This window comes from Mustela putorius, unplaced genomic scaffold (assembly GCF_011764305.1).
Source record: "Mustela putorius furo isolate JIRA1106 unplaced genomic scaffold, ASM1176430v1.1 tig00003896_pilon_pilon_pilon, whole genome shotgun sequence".
In the NCBI taxonomy this organism is placed as follows: Eukaryota; Metazoa; Chordata; class Mammalia; order Carnivora; family Mustelidae; genus Mustela; species Mustela putorius.
The window spans coordinates 13,563,718-13,586,748 of NW_025422045.1; the positions used below are offsets into that span (position 1 = coordinate 13,563,718).

General features: G+C 41.0%; 2 protein-coding genes across 2 annotated transcripts; both read right to left on the bottom strand.

The window, feature by feature from the left end:
* Positions 1-5,381: 5,381 nt before the first annotated feature.
* On the bottom strand, positions 5,382-5,830 carry LOC101672451 (ribonuclease K3-like). Its single transcript, XM_013050462.1, has 2 exons — positions 5,747-5,830; positions 5,382-5,609 (listed from the first exon to the last, which is right to left on the bottom strand). Exons 1-2 carry the CDS (start codon positions 5,828-5,830, stop codon positions 5,382-5,384), a joined length of 312 nt encoding a protein of 103 aa, XP_012905916.1.
* Positions 5,831-16,998: 11,168 nt separating this feature from the next.
* On the bottom strand, positions 16,999-18,182 carry LOC123388210 (epididymal secretory protein E3-beta-like). Its single transcript, XM_045067473.1, has one exon. It carries the CDS (start codon positions 17,822-17,824, stop codon positions 17,336-17,338), a length of 489 nt encoding a protein of 162 aa, XP_044923408.1. The 5' UTR covers positions 17,825-18,182; the 3' UTR covers positions 16,999-17,335.
* Positions 18,183-23,031: the final 4,849 nt, after the last annotated feature.

Genomic DNA, 23,031 nt, shown 5'->3' on the forward strand with positions numbered 1-23,031 from the left:
ATTGCCAATGTGTATCCAGGTGTGGAGGGAAATGAAGAGGTTTCCAAATGACTTTTTGAATGTTACAGTAGACTTACAGGACCCTGGGTTTCAGGCGAAAATTGTCATCTGCAAAAGAACATCACTCTTCCTTTGTCAAGGACTTGTTAGTGGGCGGTAGGTAATATGGAAATAGAGTTTTTCTTTGGTCTTTGTTTCCCCCATCATAAATGTGTTTGCCAACCTGAAGTTTCCTCAACCCTGTACTTTTGGGAATTTTACAGAGGCTATTTCACATAGGCAGGACCAATTATTACCTCCATATTCAGGCCCTCCTTCCTCCCTCAAGGATGCGGGTGAGGCTGAAATTGCCTAACATTTAATCATGGATCCATGTTTTGGTGATCAGCCACCCAGGTGGCTGCCAAGGGTCTCTTTCATAGAACAAAAGATGTTCCAAGTGCTCTTATCACTTTGGAATTTACAAGGGTTTCAGGAGCTCTGTGCCAGGAATCAGAGGCAGAAATCAACATATATTTTCTACTCTACCAGAGGGATACAGTTGTTGATACTGTTTTTTTTTTTAATTAAATTTATTTATTTTCAGCATAACAGTATTCATTATTTTTGCACCACACCCAGTGCTCCATGCAATCCGTGCCCTCTATAATACCCACCACCTGGTACCCCAACCTCCCACCCCCCCACCACTTCATTCCCCTCAGATTGTTTTTCAGAGTCCGTAGTCTCTCATGGTTCACCTCCCCTTCCAATTTCCCCCAACTCCCTTCTCCTCTCCAACTCCCCATGTCCTCCATGATATTTATTATGCTCCACAAGTAAGTGAAACCATATGATAATTGATTCTCTCTGCTTGACTTATTTCACTCAGCATAATCTTTTCCAGTCCCATCCATGTTGCTACAAAGGTTGGATATTCATCCTTTTTGATGGAGGCATAATACTCCATAGTGTATATGGACCACATTTTCCTTATCCATTCATCTGTTGAAGGGCAGAAAGATTCCCTTCTTTTCTTTTTTTTATAAACATATATTTTTATCCCCAGCTCCCAGGTGAATTTCATATGAAACCAAAGTTAAGACCTGCTGGAACATTTGCTAAATTCATTTCTAAGATTTGCCACAGTTCTATCTTTCTAGATTGACTGTCAGGTCATTGAAGCTGATTCAGGGATATCCCTAAATGAATATCTGACTTAGTCAGTTTTCTTGACTCTCCCACAACACATGATTGCATGCAGAAAGGAACACAAACCTGTCAGAGAGTCCACCATGATTTGGTCGATTTATGTAGATCTAACACCTCTGAGCATAAAAGATTTTCCTCAAGTTATCCTCATTCTTACTCCCTTCCACAATTTCTTCAAACTATGAGTCCCCTAACATATAAATAACCATAGTCAAGTACTAGGTGAGTAAGACTGAGTAACTGAGTGGTTTGATGAAAGGAAATTCAGCCTTTTACTAAGTTACTTTCTCCAAGAATCTGCTGAAATGTCCAGGTAATGTAATAGAGTACATAAGTCCACTGTGATTACTGATCAGGTTGATGCATGCCATCTGAAGACCCCTTTCCCTGAGGATGATGCTATGTTCCTATACTGGTTCCTACCCAAATGTGAACACAGATCTTTGTGTCCACTCCCCCTGCACTTGGCTTGAATACTTTGACACTCTGATGTAAATGTCATGCTGCTTAAGATCAAGACTAATGAAAGCTGCTCTAAATTGGCAGACTCAAGTCCCATAAGAGAAGCTCCCCTACTGGGCAGCCACTTTCTCAAATGCCAGGTTGTCCTGGCCTTCTTGTGTCTTCCCACTGAGAGGGGCCTTGAGGATTTAGCACCCTTGGAATCCAGGCTCCTGAACCCTGAAACTTTCATATTTCTGTCTTTGTTTCTAAGACCTGACATAAAGATGTGGCATAAAGGAAGGTGAGTCCAGCTAGTACAGCTGTTAAAGGAATCGCTTGGTTTGGAAAGAACCATTGTGCAGCACAGATAACTGACACACTCATAACTACTTCACCATGGGGCCTTTCTGATAGGTATTATGTTTGCTGCTACTCAAAGACAGATCAGGCTACAAAGCACTTTGACTTACCCTGGACTGTTAACCAAGTGAGGCTTGTAGTTGGCAAGGAAATGGAAAGATATGAGGGGTAGCAGAATAGGCCACCTGCAAATATTCCTTTTTAGCATAAGAATTATGTTAAGCTGTTTATTGTCAGAAAGTACAGAGGAGAAGTTCTAAAAGCAGAGTAAAGGTAACTCTTTTGTAGGGGAAACTTACATTAGAAAGAGGCCTGTTCAGGGAAGTGAACCATGAAATGGGTCACCTTCATCTGAGAGAGTCATCTCCCTGGCAGGGCAAATATTGTTTCCCAAATATTTTCTCCTCTCACCTTTCTCTGAATTGCCTTCCCCCCTTTTAAAGCTGGAGACCCCAATCCTTTCCATAGTCAGGGTGGTCCATAAGACTCAGTTGGCTCCTTGATTTTAAGAATAATGTTTCTGTGGGGCTCCAATATTATGTACATATTAAAATAGTTTTTGTCCTATTAAGTTGACTTTTTATTAAGGGATAGGTGTTTTCAGCCAAGAACCTAAAATGGTAAGGAACAATTATTTTTCCTCCCCTGAACCTAAGACCTAAATTCTCAGTCCCAGCCAATTTTTTTTTTTTTAGAGACTTCTTTATTTATGTGAGAAACACAGAGGAGAAAGAGAGCAGATACCCAAGAAGGTGGGAGAGGTAAAAGAAGAGGGAGAAGCAGGTTCTCCTCTGAGCAGGAAGGCAGAAAGGGGCTCAAGGTGACCAAGAGATCATGAGCTGAGGCCATGGCAGAGGCTTAACAGCTTAATCCACTGAGACACCCACATGCCCCACCACCAGTCAAATTTTTAATTGCTGTCCTTCAGTGGTTAAATCAACTACCATTTCCAAAACAGCATGATTTCTGTGATATTTCAATATTCAGGAGGGCAGGATGTGTTCAATTCCCAGCACTTTTTTTCCCCTTGATCTATGCTTTCTCTTCATGCATCGCAATAGATCATGGGAGAATTGACTCTGTGGCTACAGTAATTTATTATCAGTACTACTACTTACATTTAAAACACTATCTGATGAAATACAGAAACCAATAGTAAAGATGTACAGTGTATCGGTTGTCATGGTTAGAACCTGTGTGTGAAATACTATGCACATACTATGAGGTGAACTTGTCACCTCCAAACAAGCATGGACCATGGTTTCAAGGGAAATATGTAAAAGCCTTGAGCAGAGTTTGAAGGGATGGAGCACATTCTTGCTCCAAAGTCCCAGGGATGCAGTGGTGGGGGAAGTAGCAGAAGCCTTGGGTGGCTGAATAACCTCAAAGTTCACCTAGGGCCCAGATGGTTCTCCTGAGTATATTGGCAAATACTATCTAGATGACTCCAGGCTGGCGATGATGTGAAAGACATCCCAAATGCACACACTCAAGGTCATTACAATACAATAGAAAGTGTTTTATTGCTGTGAACAAAATACAACAAAGCTTGACAGAAGTTCCAAGATTATAAAAATAAAGAGGCCTGGGTCTTTCCTGGCCCTCTTGGCTATTGTTTTCCTTCAAAACACACAGAGCAGTTGCTGTGGCTGATATCGAAGAGGTTACTGCCTATGTTCTCCTCTAGGATTCTGATGGATTCCTATCTCATGTTGAGGTCTTTTATCCATTTTGAGTTTCTCTTTGTGTATGGTGTAAGAGAATGGTCGAGTTTTATTCTTCTACATACAGCTGTCCAGTTTTCCCAGCACCATTTATTGAAGAGACTGTCTTTTTTCCACTGTATATTTTTTCCTGTTTTCTTGAAGATTAATTGACCATAGAGTTGAGGGTCCATATCGGGGCTCTCTACTCTGTTCCACTGGTCTATGTGTCTGTTTTTATACCAGTACCATGCTGTCTTGGTGATCACAGCTTTGTAATAAAGCTTGAAATCAGGTAACATGATATGCCTCCAGTTTTGTTTTTGTTTTTCAACATTTCCTTAGCAATTTGGGGTCTCTTCTGATTTCATACAAATTTTAGGATTATTTGCTCCAGCTCTTTGAAGAATACCGGTGGAATTTTGATCGGAATGGCATTAAAAGTATAGATTGCTCTAGGCAGTATAGACATTTTAACAATGTTTATTCTTCTGATCCAAGAGCATGGAATAGTCTTCCATCTTTTTGTGTCTTCTTCAATTTCTTTCATGAGTGTTCTGTAGTTCCTCGAGTACAGATCCTTTACCTCTTTGGTTAGGTTTATTCTCAGGTATCTTATGGTTCTTGGTGCTATAGTAAATGGAATCAATTCTCTAATTTCCCTTTCTGGTATTTTCATTGTTAGTGTATAAGAAAGCCACTGATTTCTGTACATTGACTTTGTATCCTGCCACATTGCTGAATTGCTATATGAGTTCTAGTAGTTTGGGGGTGGAGTCTTTTGGGTTTTCCATATAAAGAATCATGCCATCTGCGAAGAGAGAGAGTTTGAACCCTCTTACACTGTTGGTGGAATGCAAGTTGGTGCAGCCTCTTTGGAGAACAGTGTGGAGATTCCTCAAGAAATTAAAAATAGAACTTCCCTATGACCCTATGACCCTGCAATTGCACTCCTGAGTATTTATCCCAAAGATACAGATGTAGTGAAAAAAAGGGCCATCTGTACGCCAATGTTTATAGCAGCAATGGCCACGGTCACCAAACTGTGGAAAGAACTAAGATGCCCTTCAACGGATGAATGGATAAGGAAGATGTGGTCCATATACACTATGGAGTATTATGCCTCCATCAGCAAGGATGAATACCCAACTTTTGTAGCAACATGGGCAGGACTGGAATAGATTATGCTGAGTGAAATAAAGTCAAGCAGAGAGAGTCAATTATCATATGGTTTCACTTATTTGTGGAGCATAACAAATAACATGGAGGACATGGGGAGTTAGAGAGGAGAAGGGAGTTGGGGGAAATTGGAAAGGGGAGGTGAACCATGAGAGACTATGGACTCTGAAAAACAATCTGAGGGGTTTGAAGTGGCGGGGGGTGGAGGTTGGGGTACCAGGAGGGCATGGATTGCATGGAGCACTGGGTGTGGTGAAAAAATAATGAATACTGTTATGCTGAAAATAAATAAAAAATAAATTTAAAAAAAAAACACAGAGCAGAAAGGAATGCTCTTTGTTTGTGTCCCCAACTCTGGCCTTGCATCATAGCCCTCTAATTCCCTCACTCCGCTCCTTCTTTCCTCTATGGGAACCATGGAAATCAACAAAGGAAAACAAAAGGCAGAAGAGATCATGGGAAAACCTGCACTGAGTGAGAAGGAACATTATGGAAACTTTAGTCTTAGTCTAACCCTACAGGAGTCAGACAATTGGGAGAGTAGCCTGGCTGATGAGGGTCCCAGGCAACAACGTAGAACTTGTTCTGGGGAGTGGTACTATAGCTGCAGTCAGGGTATCTCCCTCTAGTGTGATAGTGGGAAGTCACATTAATAGGATTTGCACTCTGGTGGCAGTTATTCCCACGAGGCCTGCAGGTCCTGTTGGGCCAACTGCAGGTAATAGTCACATTCTGTAAGAAGTTGTGCAGGAAAGGGTTTTGATGTATATAGGTTCAGTTAAGAATATTGACAAGATGCATCGCACTGTTGCATTGGACAAGACTTGCTCTTAGATGCTAATTCATAAATGTTTGAATGCTGGTGGAGCCGAGTGACATAATGGATGCACTAGCCCCCATGATCCCAATAGCAACTGGATGAGAGGAAAGGGTACCAGAAGATCTAGCATCATCTCTTCTGTGTAGGAAGAGAGAAGAAAATGAAAGCATGATAGTAATAGAAGTCATAAGAGGAAAATTATCATTCACAACCATTTTAGATCTGTTTGTGAATTTTAAAATTTCATTGGTCCTTTTCTGGTTGTTTAAAACATCTTTCTGACATGAGTTTTACAATTCTAGGAAGGAGCTAAAGCCCAGGGAGGAGGAATGTGAGTTAAGATGGCATTTCCTCTGACTGGCAGAACCTATTCTTCTGTTTCTTTTGTGCTTATGCAAAGGGAAACTGTTCTTTTCCCTCCTCCATCCTGGAATATTTCTCCTCCATCTCTGTGACCTGGACCTTCTGGCCATCATCATGGCTCTACTATCCACAGCTCCCAGGCTTCTCCTCTTACCGGTCTCAAGGCTGGAGCTCCTGCTGTGGACAGAGGCACTGCTTAGTCCCAGGCTCAGAGGCTTTTGTCTGCTGTTCTTCTGCCAGGTATGTCAGCATGGCCTTCGTGCAGCAGGGAAGGGTTCTGAGCCCTAGGAAAGAGGGAAGGGAAACATAGGGCTTGGAAGACGCCCTTCTTGTTCACAGTGTGGATGAGACCCACAACCTCCAACTCACTGTTTAAAGCCAGTATCCCTGCAGATGCAGGAAGACCAAGCCTCCTTAAAGGAACAAAGAAGAAGTGATAACTTCCTCAAAGAGGTGTGAGGAAATTATGAACTTCATATGGGTTGAGTGTTTTCTTCCCTGAAACTTTAACATTTTGAGCTCCATGATTTCAGTTTTTTAGGAGAAAACACACCACAAACACCTAAGGCTCCCCCAGTCCAGCTTGTCACCTATGTTTCTGACTGCCTGGCTGTAAACCTGAGCTTCCCCAAACTCCCTTGTTGTTTCATTACTTTGCTAGAGTGGCACACTGAACTGGAGGAAACACTGATGGTTTATCAGTTTCTTAAAGGATATGGTAAAGAGACAGATGAAGAAGAGCCAGATAAAAAGATACCTAGGGTAGGTGGGAGGGTCTTAGGGAAGAAGCTTCTTTCTTCATGGAGTTGGGGTGCATCAACCTCCAAGTATAGATGATGTAGGAAAGATAGGGTTTGAAGCCAACAGCCAAGAAAGAATTCTTGAGACATCTTTGTTGCAAAAAGGTGGTTTTTTTAAATCATGTGGACCTGAGGAACCAAGGGCAGAAAGAGCTGCACAGAAAGTAGGTTATGAAGAAGTGGCCCTTGATATAGCTTCTAGTTGGGAGGAAGATAAGGATAGCATAAGTCTCTAAGGAATTTTGGAAGGAAGATGTCCAGGACATTGAGGAGGCTAGCTCTTGTTAGGAAATGGTCATTTATTACTGTGTAATCGAACCCTAGTCACAAGAACCTTCAGATATATATAGGTGAGCCATATGCTTGGGGAATGATTGCCAAGATATATCTTCCAGAGTAGAGACAAGGCTAGTTTCCAAGGGAATTTTTTGTGTGAAGGTAGCCTTCCAGGATCCTGGGTGGTTGGGATAATGACAAGCTAAGATTGTTTTTTGTCTTTAGTAGGTTATTGATGACATGTAAGCAGGTCAGTTCCCATGTGAATGTCACTCTACCTGTTTCAAGGACTGGTTAATCAGTTGTAGGAAGTATGAAAATTTAAGTTTTCTTTTGCCTTTGTTTCCCATATCACTTGCATCATCACTAGAGATTCAGTCTTGGAGGATAATGTAGGGGAAGAAGCAGTCTTTTTCTTCTCTCCTTTCTTCTCAGCTATGGCCTTTATAACATAAGACAGATTAACAAAAGAAAAACAAACAAGCTTATTAGCATTGATATTTCATATATACATGACAGAAATGCAGGGACTGGTGTGAAATATGGTGATGTTGGAGTCCAGGAGTGAATGATCGAGAAAGATCTCTTGAAGCATCTTTTGTACAAAAAGGGTGGCTTTTAATTAAGGAATGTTCTGCGACAGGACTCCTGGGCAGAAAAGGCTGCACTGGGGTTGTGAGGAGGGGCTGATTCTCTACTCTTAAGATGGGGTGGGGTTAGCAATAGCCAAGTCTCTTGGGAATTTGGAAGTGAGGGTTTTAGGGCCTTACAGGCCTACCTGCTGTTAAGATGAGGTCATTTACTAAGGTGTAGTACAACTTGAGTCTTGAGACCCTTCAGATGTCTGTCGGTGGGCCATAGGCTTGAAGGATGATTGCTCACATATAGCCTGATGTAGAAATAAAGGAGTTTCCAAAGGGATTTTTATATGTTAAAGGGCACTTACAAGATGCAGGGGGTTGGGCTAAGGTCAGGCTAAGGTTACCTTTTTCCTTTAGCAAAGTATTAACATTGAGGCAGCTGAGCTCTTTCAAGAATGTCTCTCTGTCTGTCCCAAGTACTTGTCCATGGGATGCATGTTGTAAGGAAATTTTTTTTTAAGATTTTATTTATTTATTTGACAGAGAGAGATCACAAGTAGGCAGAGAGGAAGGCAGAGAGAGGGAGGAAGCAGGTTCCCCGCTGAGCAGAGAGCGCGATGTGGGGCTCGATCCCAGGACCCTGAGATCACGACCTGAGATGAAGGCAGAGGCTTAACCCTCTGAGCCACCCAAGCACCCCTGTAAGGAAATTTAATGTTCTTTCTACATTTCCTCTGCCTTTGTTCTTCACATCAGGAAGAGTCATTCAAAGAGGTGAAGAGACCTTGGGCTAACAGACCATCTTCAGCTAAAAGAAAGGAAGAAGAATGCGGGGAAGGCAGGCTCCAGGAAGGTAACAAAGGAAAGTATAATAAACAAAGGTAAGGTTTGTTAAGCAGAGTTAAGTCTGTGCCTTCCTTTTTCTTTCTTTTTTTTTTAAAGATTTTATTTATTTATTTGACAGATAGAGATCACAAATAGGCAGAGAAGCAGGCAGAGAGAGAGGGAAACAGGCTCCCTGCTGAGCAGAGAGACTGATGCCAGGCTCATTCCCAGGACCCTGGGATCATGACCTGAGCCGAAGGCAGAGGCTTTAAACCACTGAGCCACCCAGGCACCCCAAGTCTGTGCCTTCTTGATTGGTAAGAATTTCTTGTGACTTAGAGGCATGTTTATCTTGTTACTAGGCACAGGGAAACACCCTTAGGGAATAGATATTTTCTATATGATGATAAATGTCTCTTATTTGTAAGTGGGTGATTTATAGGCTACTTTCAGAAATTCTCCTTGTCTTCTGTTTCTCAATATAATCAGCTCAAAATCATCTGTGTGCCAAAGAACCATCTTTTTAGGTGTTACATTCTGATCTCCTATAGGAAAGAGTCTGGTTGGCGTAACTTGAATCTCCTGACCAACACTTGACTCATTAGAGGGGAATTTGAAACCTTGGGATGACCCCACCAATACTGCACACAAGCAGGGGAGGAATAGCTCCCAAAAGGAAATGAATATGCAGCTATCCAAATGGGGTAGGAGGAGTGGATGTGGGAAAACCAAAGCAACAGCACAAAGCTGTTATATTAATTGTTTTTAAATCCATTTTCCTACCATATGGTATTCACTACCATCTTTTAACCCATTAATAAAAGGAATTTTTTAGAGCTTCTAAAATGTATTGTGAGAACTTACTGTGGGAGACCAGAACAGGTGACTCTGGAATATAAGTATAGGCAACCAGAATACAGTAACACAAACAATGCCAATACATTTTGTTTTTGTTTCATTCATTTTTCTGAGTTTTTTATTTCCATTTTTTTTAGAGAGAGATAGTGTCTGAGAGTATGGTGTAGGTGAAAGAGGGAGAGGGAGAGACAATCCCAAGCAAACTCCACACTCATGACAGAGCTGGATGTGAGGCTCAATCTCATGACCCTGAGATCATGACCTGAGCCAAAACTCAGAGCCAACACTTAACAGGCTGAGCCACCCAGGTGTCCCACATTGGACATTTTGAGGCAGCTTTTATAAACTGAGACAAACAATCAATATTCCTCATCTTTATATTGATTAGTGATACAGAACTCCTGGTTCAACACTGATCTCTTGTGAATTTGGTTACTATAAGTCTTCATCTCCCCAGTATCTGCCCATCCCCTGGTGCACTGAAAATTGCAAAGCTCAGGAGCTGTTCTTGAAAAACGATGACCAACCTAGATTCCTTGGCTACTTATGGGGGCTAGGTGTCTAGGACTAGGAATGCATCCACCTAACTGAAAATGTTATGATGTTATGATGTTGGCCTTTTCTCCAAGTGTTTCAAGACTGGAGTCCTTCAACAATGCAGGAGGCTAAAGAACACAAGGTACTTTAGTGTTCCACATTTCTCCTCCCCATACCTGCTCGAGGCAAAATTATATGAAGTGAAGGATTATCTTTCTCTGTATCACTCTTCCCCATTTAGCAAACAGACTTCTTATGGACGTTACTTGCTTGTTTCCTCAACATTCCCTTCTGCAATGAACTACCCCTATCCTCCAACAAATTTAATCTTAAGACCCATTCTTCTTTTTTTTTAATTTTTAATTTTTTATAAACATGTATTTTTATCCCCAGGGGTACAGGTCTGTGAATCACCAGGTTTACACACTTCACAGCACTCACCAAAGCACATACTCTCCCCAATGTCCATAATCCCACCCCCCTTCTCCCAATCCCCCTCTCCCCAGCAACCCTCAGTTTGTTTTGTGAGATTAAGAGTCACTTATAGTTTGTCTCCCTCCCAATCCCATCTTGTTTCATTGATTCTTCTCCTACCCACTTAAGCCCCCATGTTGCATCACCGCTTCCTCATATCAGGGAGATCATATGATAGTTGTCTTTCTCCGCTTGACTTGTTTTGCTAAGCATGATACACTCTAGTTCCATCCATGTTGTCACAAATGGCAAGATTTCATTTCTTTTGATGGCTGCATAATATTCCATTGTGTATATATACCACATCTTCTTTATCCACTCATCTGTTGATGGACATCTAGGTTCTTTCCATAGTTTGGCTACTGTGGACATTTCTGCTATAAACATTCGGGTGCACATGCCCCTTTGGATCACTACGTTTGTATCTTTAAGGTAAATACCCAGTAGTGCAATTGCTGGGTCATAGGGCAGTTCTATTTTCAACATTTTGAGGAACCTCCATGCTGTTTTCCAGAGAGGTTGCACCAGCTTGCATTCCCACCAACAGTGTAGGAGGATTCCCCTTTCTCCGCATCCTCGCCAGCATCTGTCATTTCCTGACTTGTTGATTTTAGCCATTCTGACTGGTGTGAGGTAATATCTCTTTGAGGTTTTGATTTGTATTTCCCTGATGCCGAGTGATATGGGGCACTTTTCATGTGTCTGTTGGCCATGTGGATGTCTTCTTTGCAGAAATGTGTGTTCATGTCCTCTGCACATTTCTTGATTGGATTATTTTTTCTTTGGGTGTTGAGGTTGCTAAGTTCTTTATAGATTTTGGACACTAGTCCTTTATCTGATATGTCATTTGCAAATATCTTCTCCCATTCTGTCAGTTGACTTTTGATTTTGGTAACTGTTTCCTTTGCTGTACAAAAGCTATTGATCTTGATGAAATCCCAATAGTTCATTTTTGCCCTTGCTTCCCTTGCCTTTGGCAATGTTCCTAGGAAGATGTTGCTGCGGCTGAGGTCGAAGAGGTTGCTGCCTGTGTTCTCCTCAAGGATTTTGATGGATTCCTTTCTCACATTCAGGTCCTTCATCCATTTTGAGTCTCTTTTTTTGTGTGGTGTAAGGAAATGGTTCAATTTCATTTTTCTGCATGTGGATGTCTAATTTTCCCAACACCATTTATTGAAGAGGCTGTCTTTTTTCCATTGGACATTCTTTCCTGCTTTGTTGAAGATTAGTTGACCATAGAGTTGAGGGTCTATTTCTGGGCTCTCTATTCTGTTCCATTGATCTATGTGTCTGTTTTTGTGCCAGTACCATGCTGTCTTGATGATGACAGCTTTGTAAAGAGCTTGAAGTCCGGAATTGTGATGCCACCCACGTTGGCTTTCTTTTTCAATATCCCTTTGGCTATTCGAGGTCTTTTCTGGTTCCATATAAATTTTAGAATTATTTGTTCCATTTCTTTGAAAAAGATGGATGGTACTTTGATAGGAATTGCATTAAATGTGTAGATTGCTTTAGGTAGCATAGACATTTTCACAATATTTATTCTTCCAATCCAGGAGCATGGAACATTTTTCCATTTCATTGTGTCTTCTTAAATTTCTTTCATGAGTACTTTATAGTTTTCTGAGTATAAATTCTGTGCCTCTTTGGTTAGGTTTATTCCTAGGTATCTTATGGTTTGGGGTGCAATTGTAAATGGGATGGACTCCTTAATTTCTCTTTCTTCTGTCTTGTTGTTGGTGTAGAGAAATGCAACTGATTTCTGTGCATTGATTTTATATCCTGACACTTTACTGAATTCCTGTATAAGTTCTAGCAGTTTTGGAGTGGAGTCTTTTGGGTTTTCCACATACAGTATCATATCATCTGTGAAGAGTGATAATTTGACTTCTTCTTTGCCGATTTGGATGCCTTTAATTTCTTTTTGTTGTCTGATTACTGAGGCTAGACTTCTAGTACTATGTTGAATAGCAGCGGTGATAATAGACATCCCTGCCATGTTCCTGACCTTAGCAGAAAAGCTTTCAGTTTTTCTCCATTGAGAATGATATTTGCGGTGGGTTTTTCATAGATGGCTTTGATGATATTGAGGTATGTGCCCTCTACCCCTACACTTTGAAGAGTTTTGATCAGGAAGGGATGCTGTACTTTGTCAAATGCTTTCTCAGCATCTATTGAGAGTATCATATGGTTCTTGTTCTTTCTTTTACTGATGTGTTATATCACATTGACTGATTTGCGGATGTTGAACCAACCTTGCAGCCCTGGAATAAATCCCACTTGGTCGTGGTGAATAATCCTTTTAATGTCCTGTTGAATCCTATTAGCTAGTATTTTGTTGAGCATTTTCGCATCTGTGTTCATCAAGGATATTGGTCTATAGCTCTCTTTTTTGGTGGGATCCTTGTCTGGTTTTGGGATCAAGGTGATGCTGGCCTCATAAAATGAGTTTGGAAGTTTTCCTTCCATTTCTATTTTTTGGAACAGTTTCAGGAGAATAGGAATTAGTTCTTCTTTAAATGTTTGGTAGAATTCCCCCGGGAAGCCGTCTGGCCCTGGGCTTTTGTTTGTTTGGAGATTTTTAATGACTGTTTCAATCTCCTTACTGGTTATGGGTCTGTTCAGGCTTTCTATTTCTTCCTGGTTCAGTTGTGGTAGTTTATATGTTTCTAGGAATGCAGCCATTTCTTCCAGATTGTCAAATCTGTTGGCGTAGAGTTGCTCATAGTATGTTCTTATAATAGTTTGTATTTCTTTGGTGTTAGTTGTGATCTCTCCTCTTTCATTTATAATTTTATTTATTTGGGTCCTTTCTCTTTTCTTTTTGATAAGTCTGGCCAGGGGTTTATCAATTTTATTAATTCTTTCAAAGAACCAACTCCTAGTTTCGCTGATTTGTTCTATTGCTTTTTTGGTTTCTATTTCACTGATTTCTGCTCTGATCTTTATGATTTCTCTTCTCCTGCTGGGCTTAGGGTTTCTTTCTTGTTCTTTCTCCAGCTCCTTCAGGTGTAGGGTTAGGTTGTGTACCTGAGACCTTTCTTGTTTCTTTAGAAAGGCTTGTACCGCTATATATTTTCCTCTCAGGACTGCCTTTGTTGTGTCCCACAGATTATGAACCGTTGAATTTTCATTATCATTTGTTTCCATGATTTTATTCAATTCTTCTTTAATTTCCCAGTTGACCCATTCATTCTTTAGAAGGATGCTGTTTAGTCTCTATGTATTTGTGTTCTTTCCAAACTTCCTCTTGTGGTTGAGCTCTAGCATCAGAGCACTGTGGTCTGAATATATGCAGAGAATGATCCCAATCTTTTGATACCAGTTGAGTCCTGATTTAGGACCAAGGATGTGATCTATTCTGGAGAATGCTCCATGTGCACTAGAGAAGAATGTGTATTCTGTTGCTTTGGGATGAAATGTTCTGAATATATCTGTGATATCCATCTGGTCCAGTGTGTTGTTTAAGGCCTTTATTTCCTTGCTGATCTTTTGCTTGGATGATCTGTCCATTTCAGTGAGGGGAGTGTTAAAGTCCCCTACTATTATTGTATTATTGTTGATGTGTTTCTTTGATTTTGTTATTAATTGGTTTATATAGTTGGCTGCTCCCACATTGGGGGCATAGATATTTTAAAAAGTTAGATCTTCTTGTTGGACAGACCCTTTGAGTATGATATAGTGTCCTTCCTCATCTCTTTTTATAGTCTTTGGCTTAAAATCTAATTGATCTGATATAAGGATTGCCACTCCTGCTTTCTTCTGGTGTCCATTAGCATGGTAAATTCTTTTCCACCCCCTCACTTTAAATCTGGAGGTGTCTTTGGGCTTAAAATGAGTTTCTTGGAGGCAACATATAGATGGGTTTTGTTTTTTTATCCATTCTGATACCCTGTGTCTTTTGATTGGGGCATTTAGCCCATTAACATTCAGGGTAACTATTGAGCGATATGAATTTAGTGCCATTGTATTGCCTGTAAGGTGACTGTTACTGTATATGGTCTCTGTTCCTTTCTGATCTACCACTTGTAGGCTCTCTCTTTGCTTAGAGGACCCCTTTCAATATTTCCTGTAGAGCTGGTTTGGTGTTTGCAAATTCTTTTAGTTTTTGTTTGTCCTGGAAGCTTTTAATTTCTCCATTTTCAATGATAGCCTAGCTGGATATAGTATTCTTGGCTGCATGTTTTTCTTGTTTAGTGCTCTGAAAATATCATGCCAGCTCTTTCTGGCCTGCCAGGTCTCTGTGGATAAGTCAGCTGCCAATCTAATATTTTTACCAGTGTATGTTACAGACTTCTTTTCCCGGGCTGCTTTCAGGATTTTCTCTTTGTCACTGAGACTTGTAAATTTTACTATTAGGTGACGGGGTGTAGGCCTATTCTTATTGATTTTGAGGGGCATTCTCTGAACCTCCTGAATTTTGATGCTCGTTCCCTTTGCCATATTGGGGAAATTCTCGCCAATAATTCTCTCCAGTATACCTTCTGCTCCCCTCTCTCTTTCTTCTTCTTCTGGAATCCCAATTATTCTAATGTTGTTTCGTCTTATGGTGTCACTTATCTCTCGAATTCTCCCCTCGTGGTCCAGTAGCTGTTTGTCCCTCTTTTGCTCAGCTTCTTTATTCTCTGTCATTTGGTCTTCTATGTTGCTAATTTTTTCTTCTGCCTCATTTATCCTAGAAGTGAGAGCCTCCATTTTTTATTGCACCTCATTAATAGCTTTTTTGATTTCAACTTGGTTAGATTTTAGTTCTTTTATTTCTCCAGAAAGGGCTTTTATATCTCCTGAGAGGGTTTCTCGAATATCTTCCATGCCTTTTTCGAGCCCAGCTAGAACCTTAAGAATTGTCATTCTGAACTCTAGATCTGACATCTTACCTATGTCTGTGTTGATTAGGTCCCTAGCCTTTGGTACTGCCTCTTGTTCTTTTTTTTGTGGTGAATTTTTCTGCCTTGTCATTTTGTCCAGATAAGAGTAAATGAAGGAGCAAATAAAATACTAAAAGGGTGGCAACAACCCCAGGAAAATATGCTTTAACCAAATCAGATGAGATCCCAAATCATGAGGGGGGAGAAGGGGGATAAAAAGAGGTTCAAAAAGAAAGAAAGGGGGAAAAAAAGAATTAAAAAAAGAAAACGAATAAAGAAAAGTATAAAAAAGAAAAAATATATATATAAGATATAGTTAAAAATGTTAAAAAAGAAAAGGGTAAAAGTTAAAAAAAATTTTAGCAGAAGAAGAGAAAAAATAAATGAAAAAGAAAAAAATTAAATTAACTGCAAGACTAAAAAATCACAGGGAGAAAGCCATGAGTTCCTTGCTTTGCTTTCTCCTCCTCTGGAATTCTGCTGCTCTCCTTGGTTTTGAAACTGCACTCTTTGGTAGTTGAACTTGGTCTCGGCTGGATTTCTTGTTGATCTTCTGGGGGAGGGGACTGATGTAGTGATTCTCAAGTGTCTTTGCCCCAGACGGAATTGCACTGCCCTTACCAGGGGCCGGGCTGAGTAATCCGCTTGGGTTTGCTTTCAGGAGCTTTGGTTCCCTGAGCGCTTTCTGTAGAGTTCCAGAGGACGGGAATACAAATGGTGGCCTCCTGGTCTCCGGCCCGGAGGAGCCGAGAACCCGGGGCCCCACTCCTCAGTGCGCCCTCAGAGAACAGCGCCCAGTAACTCCCGTCTGCCCAACCTCCAGCCGCGCTCTGAGCTCACCGAGCCTGTGGCTGGTTCAAGGTAACCCTGAGCTGTGATCTTACTGTCGGCTCTGTCTCTGTAGCCGGCTTTCCCGTTCCAATACCTGCAAGCTCTGTGACACTCAGACACCCCCGATCCTTCTGTGACCCTGCGGGACCTGAGGCCACACTGACCCGGCATGGGCTTCGCCCCGATTTAGCCTCTGGAGCGATGACCCTCAACGGAACAGACTTTTAAAAGTCCTGATTTTGTGCTCCATTGCTCCGCCACTTGCCAGGAGCCGGACCCTCCCCCCGGGGTCTATCTTCCCGACATTTTGGATTCACTTCTCCGCCGGTCCTACCTTTCAGAAAGTGGTTGTTTTTCTGTTTCCAGAATTGCTGTTCTTCTTTTCTTCAATCTGCCGATGGATTTGCAGGTGTTTGCAATCTTTAGATAAGCTATCTAGCTGATCTTCTGCTAGCTGAAGTAGTCTCAGCCTGCTACTTCTCCGCCATCTTGACTCCCCCCTTAAGACCCATTCTTGAAGGTTACCTTTTTACATCCCATATCCACTCTATACCTCTGCCTAGTGAAAATGATTATTATAAGAAACCCCATTTCTTCCATTATCTTCTTTCTTTTCTGTTTCTTTTTTAAATTAACATATAATGTATTAGTTATGCGATTATCTTCTACTTAATATATTATGCCTCAGGAAACATAATGACTTAACCTATCTAAAATGCATGCGTTTCCTTAGAGACATGTTTAAGGAATGAGTCCAATGACACACATCTTCAGCCTACACGTGCACCCATCACATCCAAGCACAATGTGTATCAAACACCCTGGGACACCTCCACCAATCTCACAACATATAACATATGTGATTGTCACACATGGTAAAGTGACATAATTTATTTAGGGAAGGAAGACCATTCAGGTTTGGTCAGTGTAATGAGAGTCATTTTCAAGAACATGTCTGGTTCAGCAAAACAGAAAAGCCATATAGAGCCTAATCTTAAAATACTGTAGGAGCAAATTAGATACATGAGGGCACAGGAATATTCCAGGCAGAGAAACTGTGAGTGGTTTTGATAGGAAACAAGCATGTGATGATGCATAACTCTAAGTAGTTGTAAAATGTTGGCACCACAAATGCAAAGGATGGCATAGCAAGGGCTGCTGACCGAGGCACGGGCTCGGGAAGTATTGGATACTCTTCTCAAACCTCTGGGTATGGGTAGACTTTCTATTTTTTGATGTCTAACAACTGGATGTCCTCTATGCCATCCACATACCCGTTCATGCCACAGTGGAATTCAATGTAGCTGTAGCCGCCATGCTCTCTATAGCTCTTTTGGTTGCCCTCCTGGTAGCACTGGAGTATTTTGAAGGGATGCTGGGCCCATATGTATACATTTCTGTAACGGTCTCTCCACTTCCTGAGGCAAATATGCTCGATTTTGTGCCAAAAGGTATAGATAAAGATGTGATAGTTTCTGTCTTGTGGAGCTTCTCTTTCCCTCATGAGATCATTGCATTTGTAGTCGCTGAATTTCCAGCTCGTGCTCAGGTAGTGCTGTTTCATGAATTCCCTCCAAGAAAGGTTCTGGCTGTGTACAAGCAGCCCAGCTAGAGGAAACAGCAGGGTCAAGAAAGGGCCTAGGATCTTTAGAAAGGATGCCATCTCAGTCACCAGAGCCACCTGTGGGTCTGCAGGAAAGGAAGAGGAAAGCATTATCTCAACACTGCCATAAGAGTTGACCTGCACCTTAAAATTCCCCTTGGCAGTGTAGACACTGGCACCCAACTTTACCTTTTTGTTCCCAGGCTTGAAGAGGATAAATCTCGTTAGGTAGTTAAATTATGATAACTAAACATATGCTAGAACCTGACTGAGACAAACACAAAAATGGTAAAAAATAGACAAAGTTTATTTTGAGAATTTCAAACACCTGCTGTCTGGCCTATCTTCTACCCAAACGGTGGAAACCCATCACCCTCTAACTATCTCTATTCAATAGTCCAGATCAATTCTCTGAAAGGCGTGGCTTTAAAAGAAAATGGTATTTTAAACTTTCTGGCTGTGAAGTGGAAAGTGTTGTCACCACTTAAGTGAATGAGGAAGTTAGGTGAAGACTTGGGTGATTTTCCAAGAAACAAGGCTCTGGTTCCCTCAAACCCCAGGCTACAATTACATTGATTCTGCAAAACGGAGTTTATCTGATCCTGATTTCCTTAGAGTACTTCCCCAAAGCCTGGGTGAAATCTCTTATCACTTCTGACTACCCACGTACTATTCAGTGGCCATTTATCACATTATCATAATTATAAATCTTCTTGATTTGGTTTCAGAATGCAATCATATAGGAACTCAAGTTTTGAAATATCGTTCTGTTCAATCAAGTTCCAAGTTTGGGACTGCCCTCACAAGAGCTACTCAGATCAAAATGAAGGTACAGTGTTGTTTGTAAACAATAGGTTGTTTATGATGAGGCATACAGCTGATCCTGTGGAATCTCTAACCTGGTTCTCAAGCCCTATGTCAACAAATGGGGTTAAGAATAGCTGCTTCCAAGACCTGTGAGCATCTAATGAGATATGTCAGTGAGAGCACTTCTGAGCATGGTGTAGGGACCCAGGACAGCCCACCCCAAAAGGTGTCCCAATGGCATATTCATCATTTTGAATTGAATCTATTTGGAAAACAGACAGGACAAGGATACTCAGACCCTCTTCAGCCCCCCCAAAGCAGAAATTGAATCTCTCCTGTGAATGGTACCCTCCCTGTACTAAGAAATAAAAAGGCATTCTTATCACCAGAGATAGGGATTTTACTTATTTTTTACTTTTTTACATAATCTCTAGGCCCAATGCGGGGCTTCAACTCACAACCCTGAGATCTCACAACCCTGAGATCACAACCCTGAGTGAGGCAGCCAGGCACCCTACCAGTGATAGGGATTTTAAAGCCAAGAAAGCTATAAAAACAAACTTCCTTGCTTTTTACTAATCTACTACCTCAGCCCAGAATGTGCTTGGAATTCCTTACTAATTAGCACTCCCCAACATTTGTTTTGTCTGTCCTGTCAATTCCTCACAAATCTATTGTCTCATTGTTTAAAATGTCTAAAAACAGCCTGCCTCCGTCATTTCTTTGGGACTCGATTTCATTATTGGGCCTCTATGTGCACATTATGGAAAGTTTGCTTTTTTCCCCCCTTTGATTAAATCTGTCTGGTGTCAACTTAATCTTAAACTGGGTGGAAGAATCTTGAATGATACAAGGAAATTTTTTTTTCGTCCTCTATCGTGTGAAGTGCTATATCAGGTACAGAAGGCAGAGTAGGTACATTCACTTCTGGGCCACCCTGTACCTGACCCAAAGTTCCTACCCTGGTTAGAAGACCAGGAGTCCAGCTGCTTCAATCTATTCTGCTTGGGAAGACTGGGGAGGAAGTGGGAATAGGGGTAGATGGATTGAAGGGAGACATACATACTTAGGGCTCCATCCCAGGACTCAAAGGCAGACTCTTAATTGAAAAACCACCCAGGCACCCTAAGGAGAATGCCTTTGTACATTATTTACAAAGAATTTTTATGGGTGTTGGTGCCTGAAAACTAATCTTGAATAAACATAATTGGTTGCTAAGGTGATCACAGTGCAAAGTCCAATAGATACTGTAGCAAGATGCAGGTGTTCTATAGTCTTAGAGTCTTTAAGGTTTGGCCCAGTTCAAACTTCATGAGGCCACCCAGTGAGGGTGTATGTAAGAGCCACCTCCTTAATGACTTCTCTGCTCCATTTAAAGCCCCTTGACATAAGTAACTTAATTTATTTTTTGTTTTGGTGTAAACTCTACCCACATCCTAGGGCTCAACTCATGACCAAAGATCATGAGTCATATGCTCTACCTACTGAGGCAGTCAGACAAACTACTGATGACTTTATTGTCTTTCAGCTTTCACGGAGGATAGAGGGCAATTGTTCTTTTCTGTTTTTTAGTCAGAATGTTCAGTTTATACCCAGGACTTCTCTTCAAAGCATATTAGTAACAATGCCATTCTGGAGTATAGTCTCCCGATTCTCTCTTTGAATGGGAAATATGTCAGCAGGATTAGAAAGAGAAATACAGGTATTTATAGAAACCCATTGGTTTTTCTATATAGAATCTCTGGTGCACCTCAAAACCCAGCTCAAGTCAAGCATTCCTTGAATAACAGGGACTTCTGTGCTCATATACTGAATGGGGATTGTTTCATAAGCATGCCATGAAGGCACTCCCAATTGTTGTGTCATTCCATAATGTCAGCTTTAGTCAATCATAAAGCAAAGTTAAATCAGAATTAGAAACCAGGCTCAGGATTCCAAACTCAATGACATTTCACCATGTGATTCACGCTGGCTTCCTACACAGCACACAGAGCAGGACACAAGACAAACCACAGCACGAAGCAGTTAACAGAAGGATGTAGTAAGTTAACAAACCAAACTCAAAGTCAGTTTGTGGGTGTAGAGTTGAGATAAGGCCTTGGTCAGGTCTGGGTCAACTCTGGGTGGTCACTGTTTCCTACGATCCAGCAGGGAAGGATCTAGGTTCAGTATGGAAATCAATGGGCAGAATCTTCGAGGGAAGTTGCTTTTTTAAGTGGTCAAACATGGAGGGCTCAGGTCTTAAGGGTCTGAGGTTGCGCTGCCAAATGCTCCCCTTTCTGAAAGGATTGAATCTGTCTCAGGCCCCTGAAGACCTCTTCTGGTTCTGCTTGCATTAGTTCTAGGATGTCAGCGACACTGGATCCAGGGAATATCTACTAGCTGCAGTACCTTTAACTTCTTGTCATAGCTTGATCCAGGGTGCCTCTTGACACAGGGTCCCGCTTGACATGAAAGACTCCATTTTGCTCTCTACATGTCATCCTGTGATTCCTTATGGGAAATTCTATAAGAGCCATGCACGAATCAAATATATCTTAAAGCAGATAGCAGTTCTAGTTTGGTAACATAGCAAAAAACATATTTAGGTAATTCAATCAAGTTTTCAATAGAAATCAAACACAATCAATAAAATTCAAACCTTATCAGATAAAAATCATATCACATCAAACAAGAGGGGTACATTAAACTGAATCAAGCAAACAATGAGGATATAAGTCAAAGGATTCCAACTCAAAGTCACATCTAATAAGAAGTAAATTGAGTCAAAAAGAAAAGACAAAAAACAGAAAAGAACAATTGCCCTCTACCCTCTGTGAAAGCTGAAAGACAATAAAGTCATCAGTAGTTTGTCTGACTGCCTAACATCATATGAGGACTACCTTTTTTTAAACTGTCTCTTTGACTTAGCAAAATGTAAGCTATATCCAGGGCCTGTTGAAAACTTCCTTGATTTTCTAATCCTAATTCTCCTTCTAAGGATCTGTTAAACCCCTCTATATATGCAGTGGCCGTAGGGTTGTAAACTAGATGGTAAATCCATTGTAAGTACCATAGATCCCAGAACTTTTTAACCAAGGTGGGTGTAAAATGATCACTTTCTACTATTTCTGGTGCTCCAAAGTGAGATGCCCAGGACTCTGAGCTCCTGTTGTTGCATGAGCTGAAGGGCTAGAGGCAGCCATAGCTATCCCTAATCCTGTGTACATGTCTATCATGTTAGTGGCATATTTCTGTTGATAGCTGTGATTTAGTGGTCCTACAAAAGTCTATTTGTATAGTGAAATTAGATGTGGTGGGCTTGTATGTGTCTGTTGGTGCAGTGTACCTGCATTTATCGATCATCTGTTTACATGGGAGGCATCCTTGGAATCTTTTTTTTTATTTCCTGCCAGCTGACCTTAAGCTTTCCTTCAGGGTACCATTTATCTAAGGCATGTGCTTCTGTATGTCCTTTCTATGTATTTCCACAATTGTATGTGATGTTATTTTTCTTTATGTTGTTTCCTTATTTCTGTGTTATTGGTTTCCCTGCCTTTCCAATGTCAATGGTGTCACTTGAGGTCCCTCCATTTTTCCATCCCTCTCTGTTTAATATTATCAGTGGCAAAGTGTGCCTCCATCCTTCTTATCCATCTTTAATTTTAATTTCAATCTTCCCTTTGTTTCTATTGTCTTAATGTTTCTTGTCAATGCATCAACCTAATTATTATATTTTGAAACATCTGTTTTGTCTTTTATGTGCTGACATGTATGTAACATATGCTTAATTCTTTCTGAGGTTATATCTAATTCTTCCCATTATTCTCTTGACCATAGTCTTTGCCATTTATTAAAAAATGGCAGAAAATTTTTTTTCCTAAGGAAAAGAAAATTTACTTATATTTGATGGGATTGGAGATGGAGAGGGAGAGAATCTCAAGCAGACTCCTGGCTAAGAAAAGAACCCCACTGAGAGCTCAATTCCACAACCCTGATACCATGGCCTGAGCCAATAACAAGAGTCCGAAGCTTCACCAACCAATCCACCTAGGTGCCCCTAAAATCTTTTCTTTTCCATTTTCACGACCATAGGGCTATTTCGTTTGCTACTGCCCATGAGTCAGTAAAAATATATATGGTGCTTGATTCTCCTCTATTGCTTTTTTTACAGCCAATAGTACTGCTATTAATTCTTGCTATAAATACAAGTTGTACCCATTGAATCTTACCTTCTTCGCTGAAGAGCAGCTCATCCTGAGGTCTCAGTGCTGCAGCTGTCCATTCTGTTTCTCCAGAGATTGTGGAGTCTGATCTGTCTCTAAACCAGGAATTTGGTAGACCTGGTAGATCAGGATTTGGTAGATCAGGATGGGCCCCATTTCCCTAGGTTTTGAGTATGGATTTACCCTTCCCTCAGAATGAATTCCCACAGGTCTGCTTCAGTCTTATGTATCTCCTCGGTGAAGAGTTCTGGTTGTCCCTGGAAAGAGGTGTCCCTTCCTGGGATATACCATTTCCAAGTTAGCAAT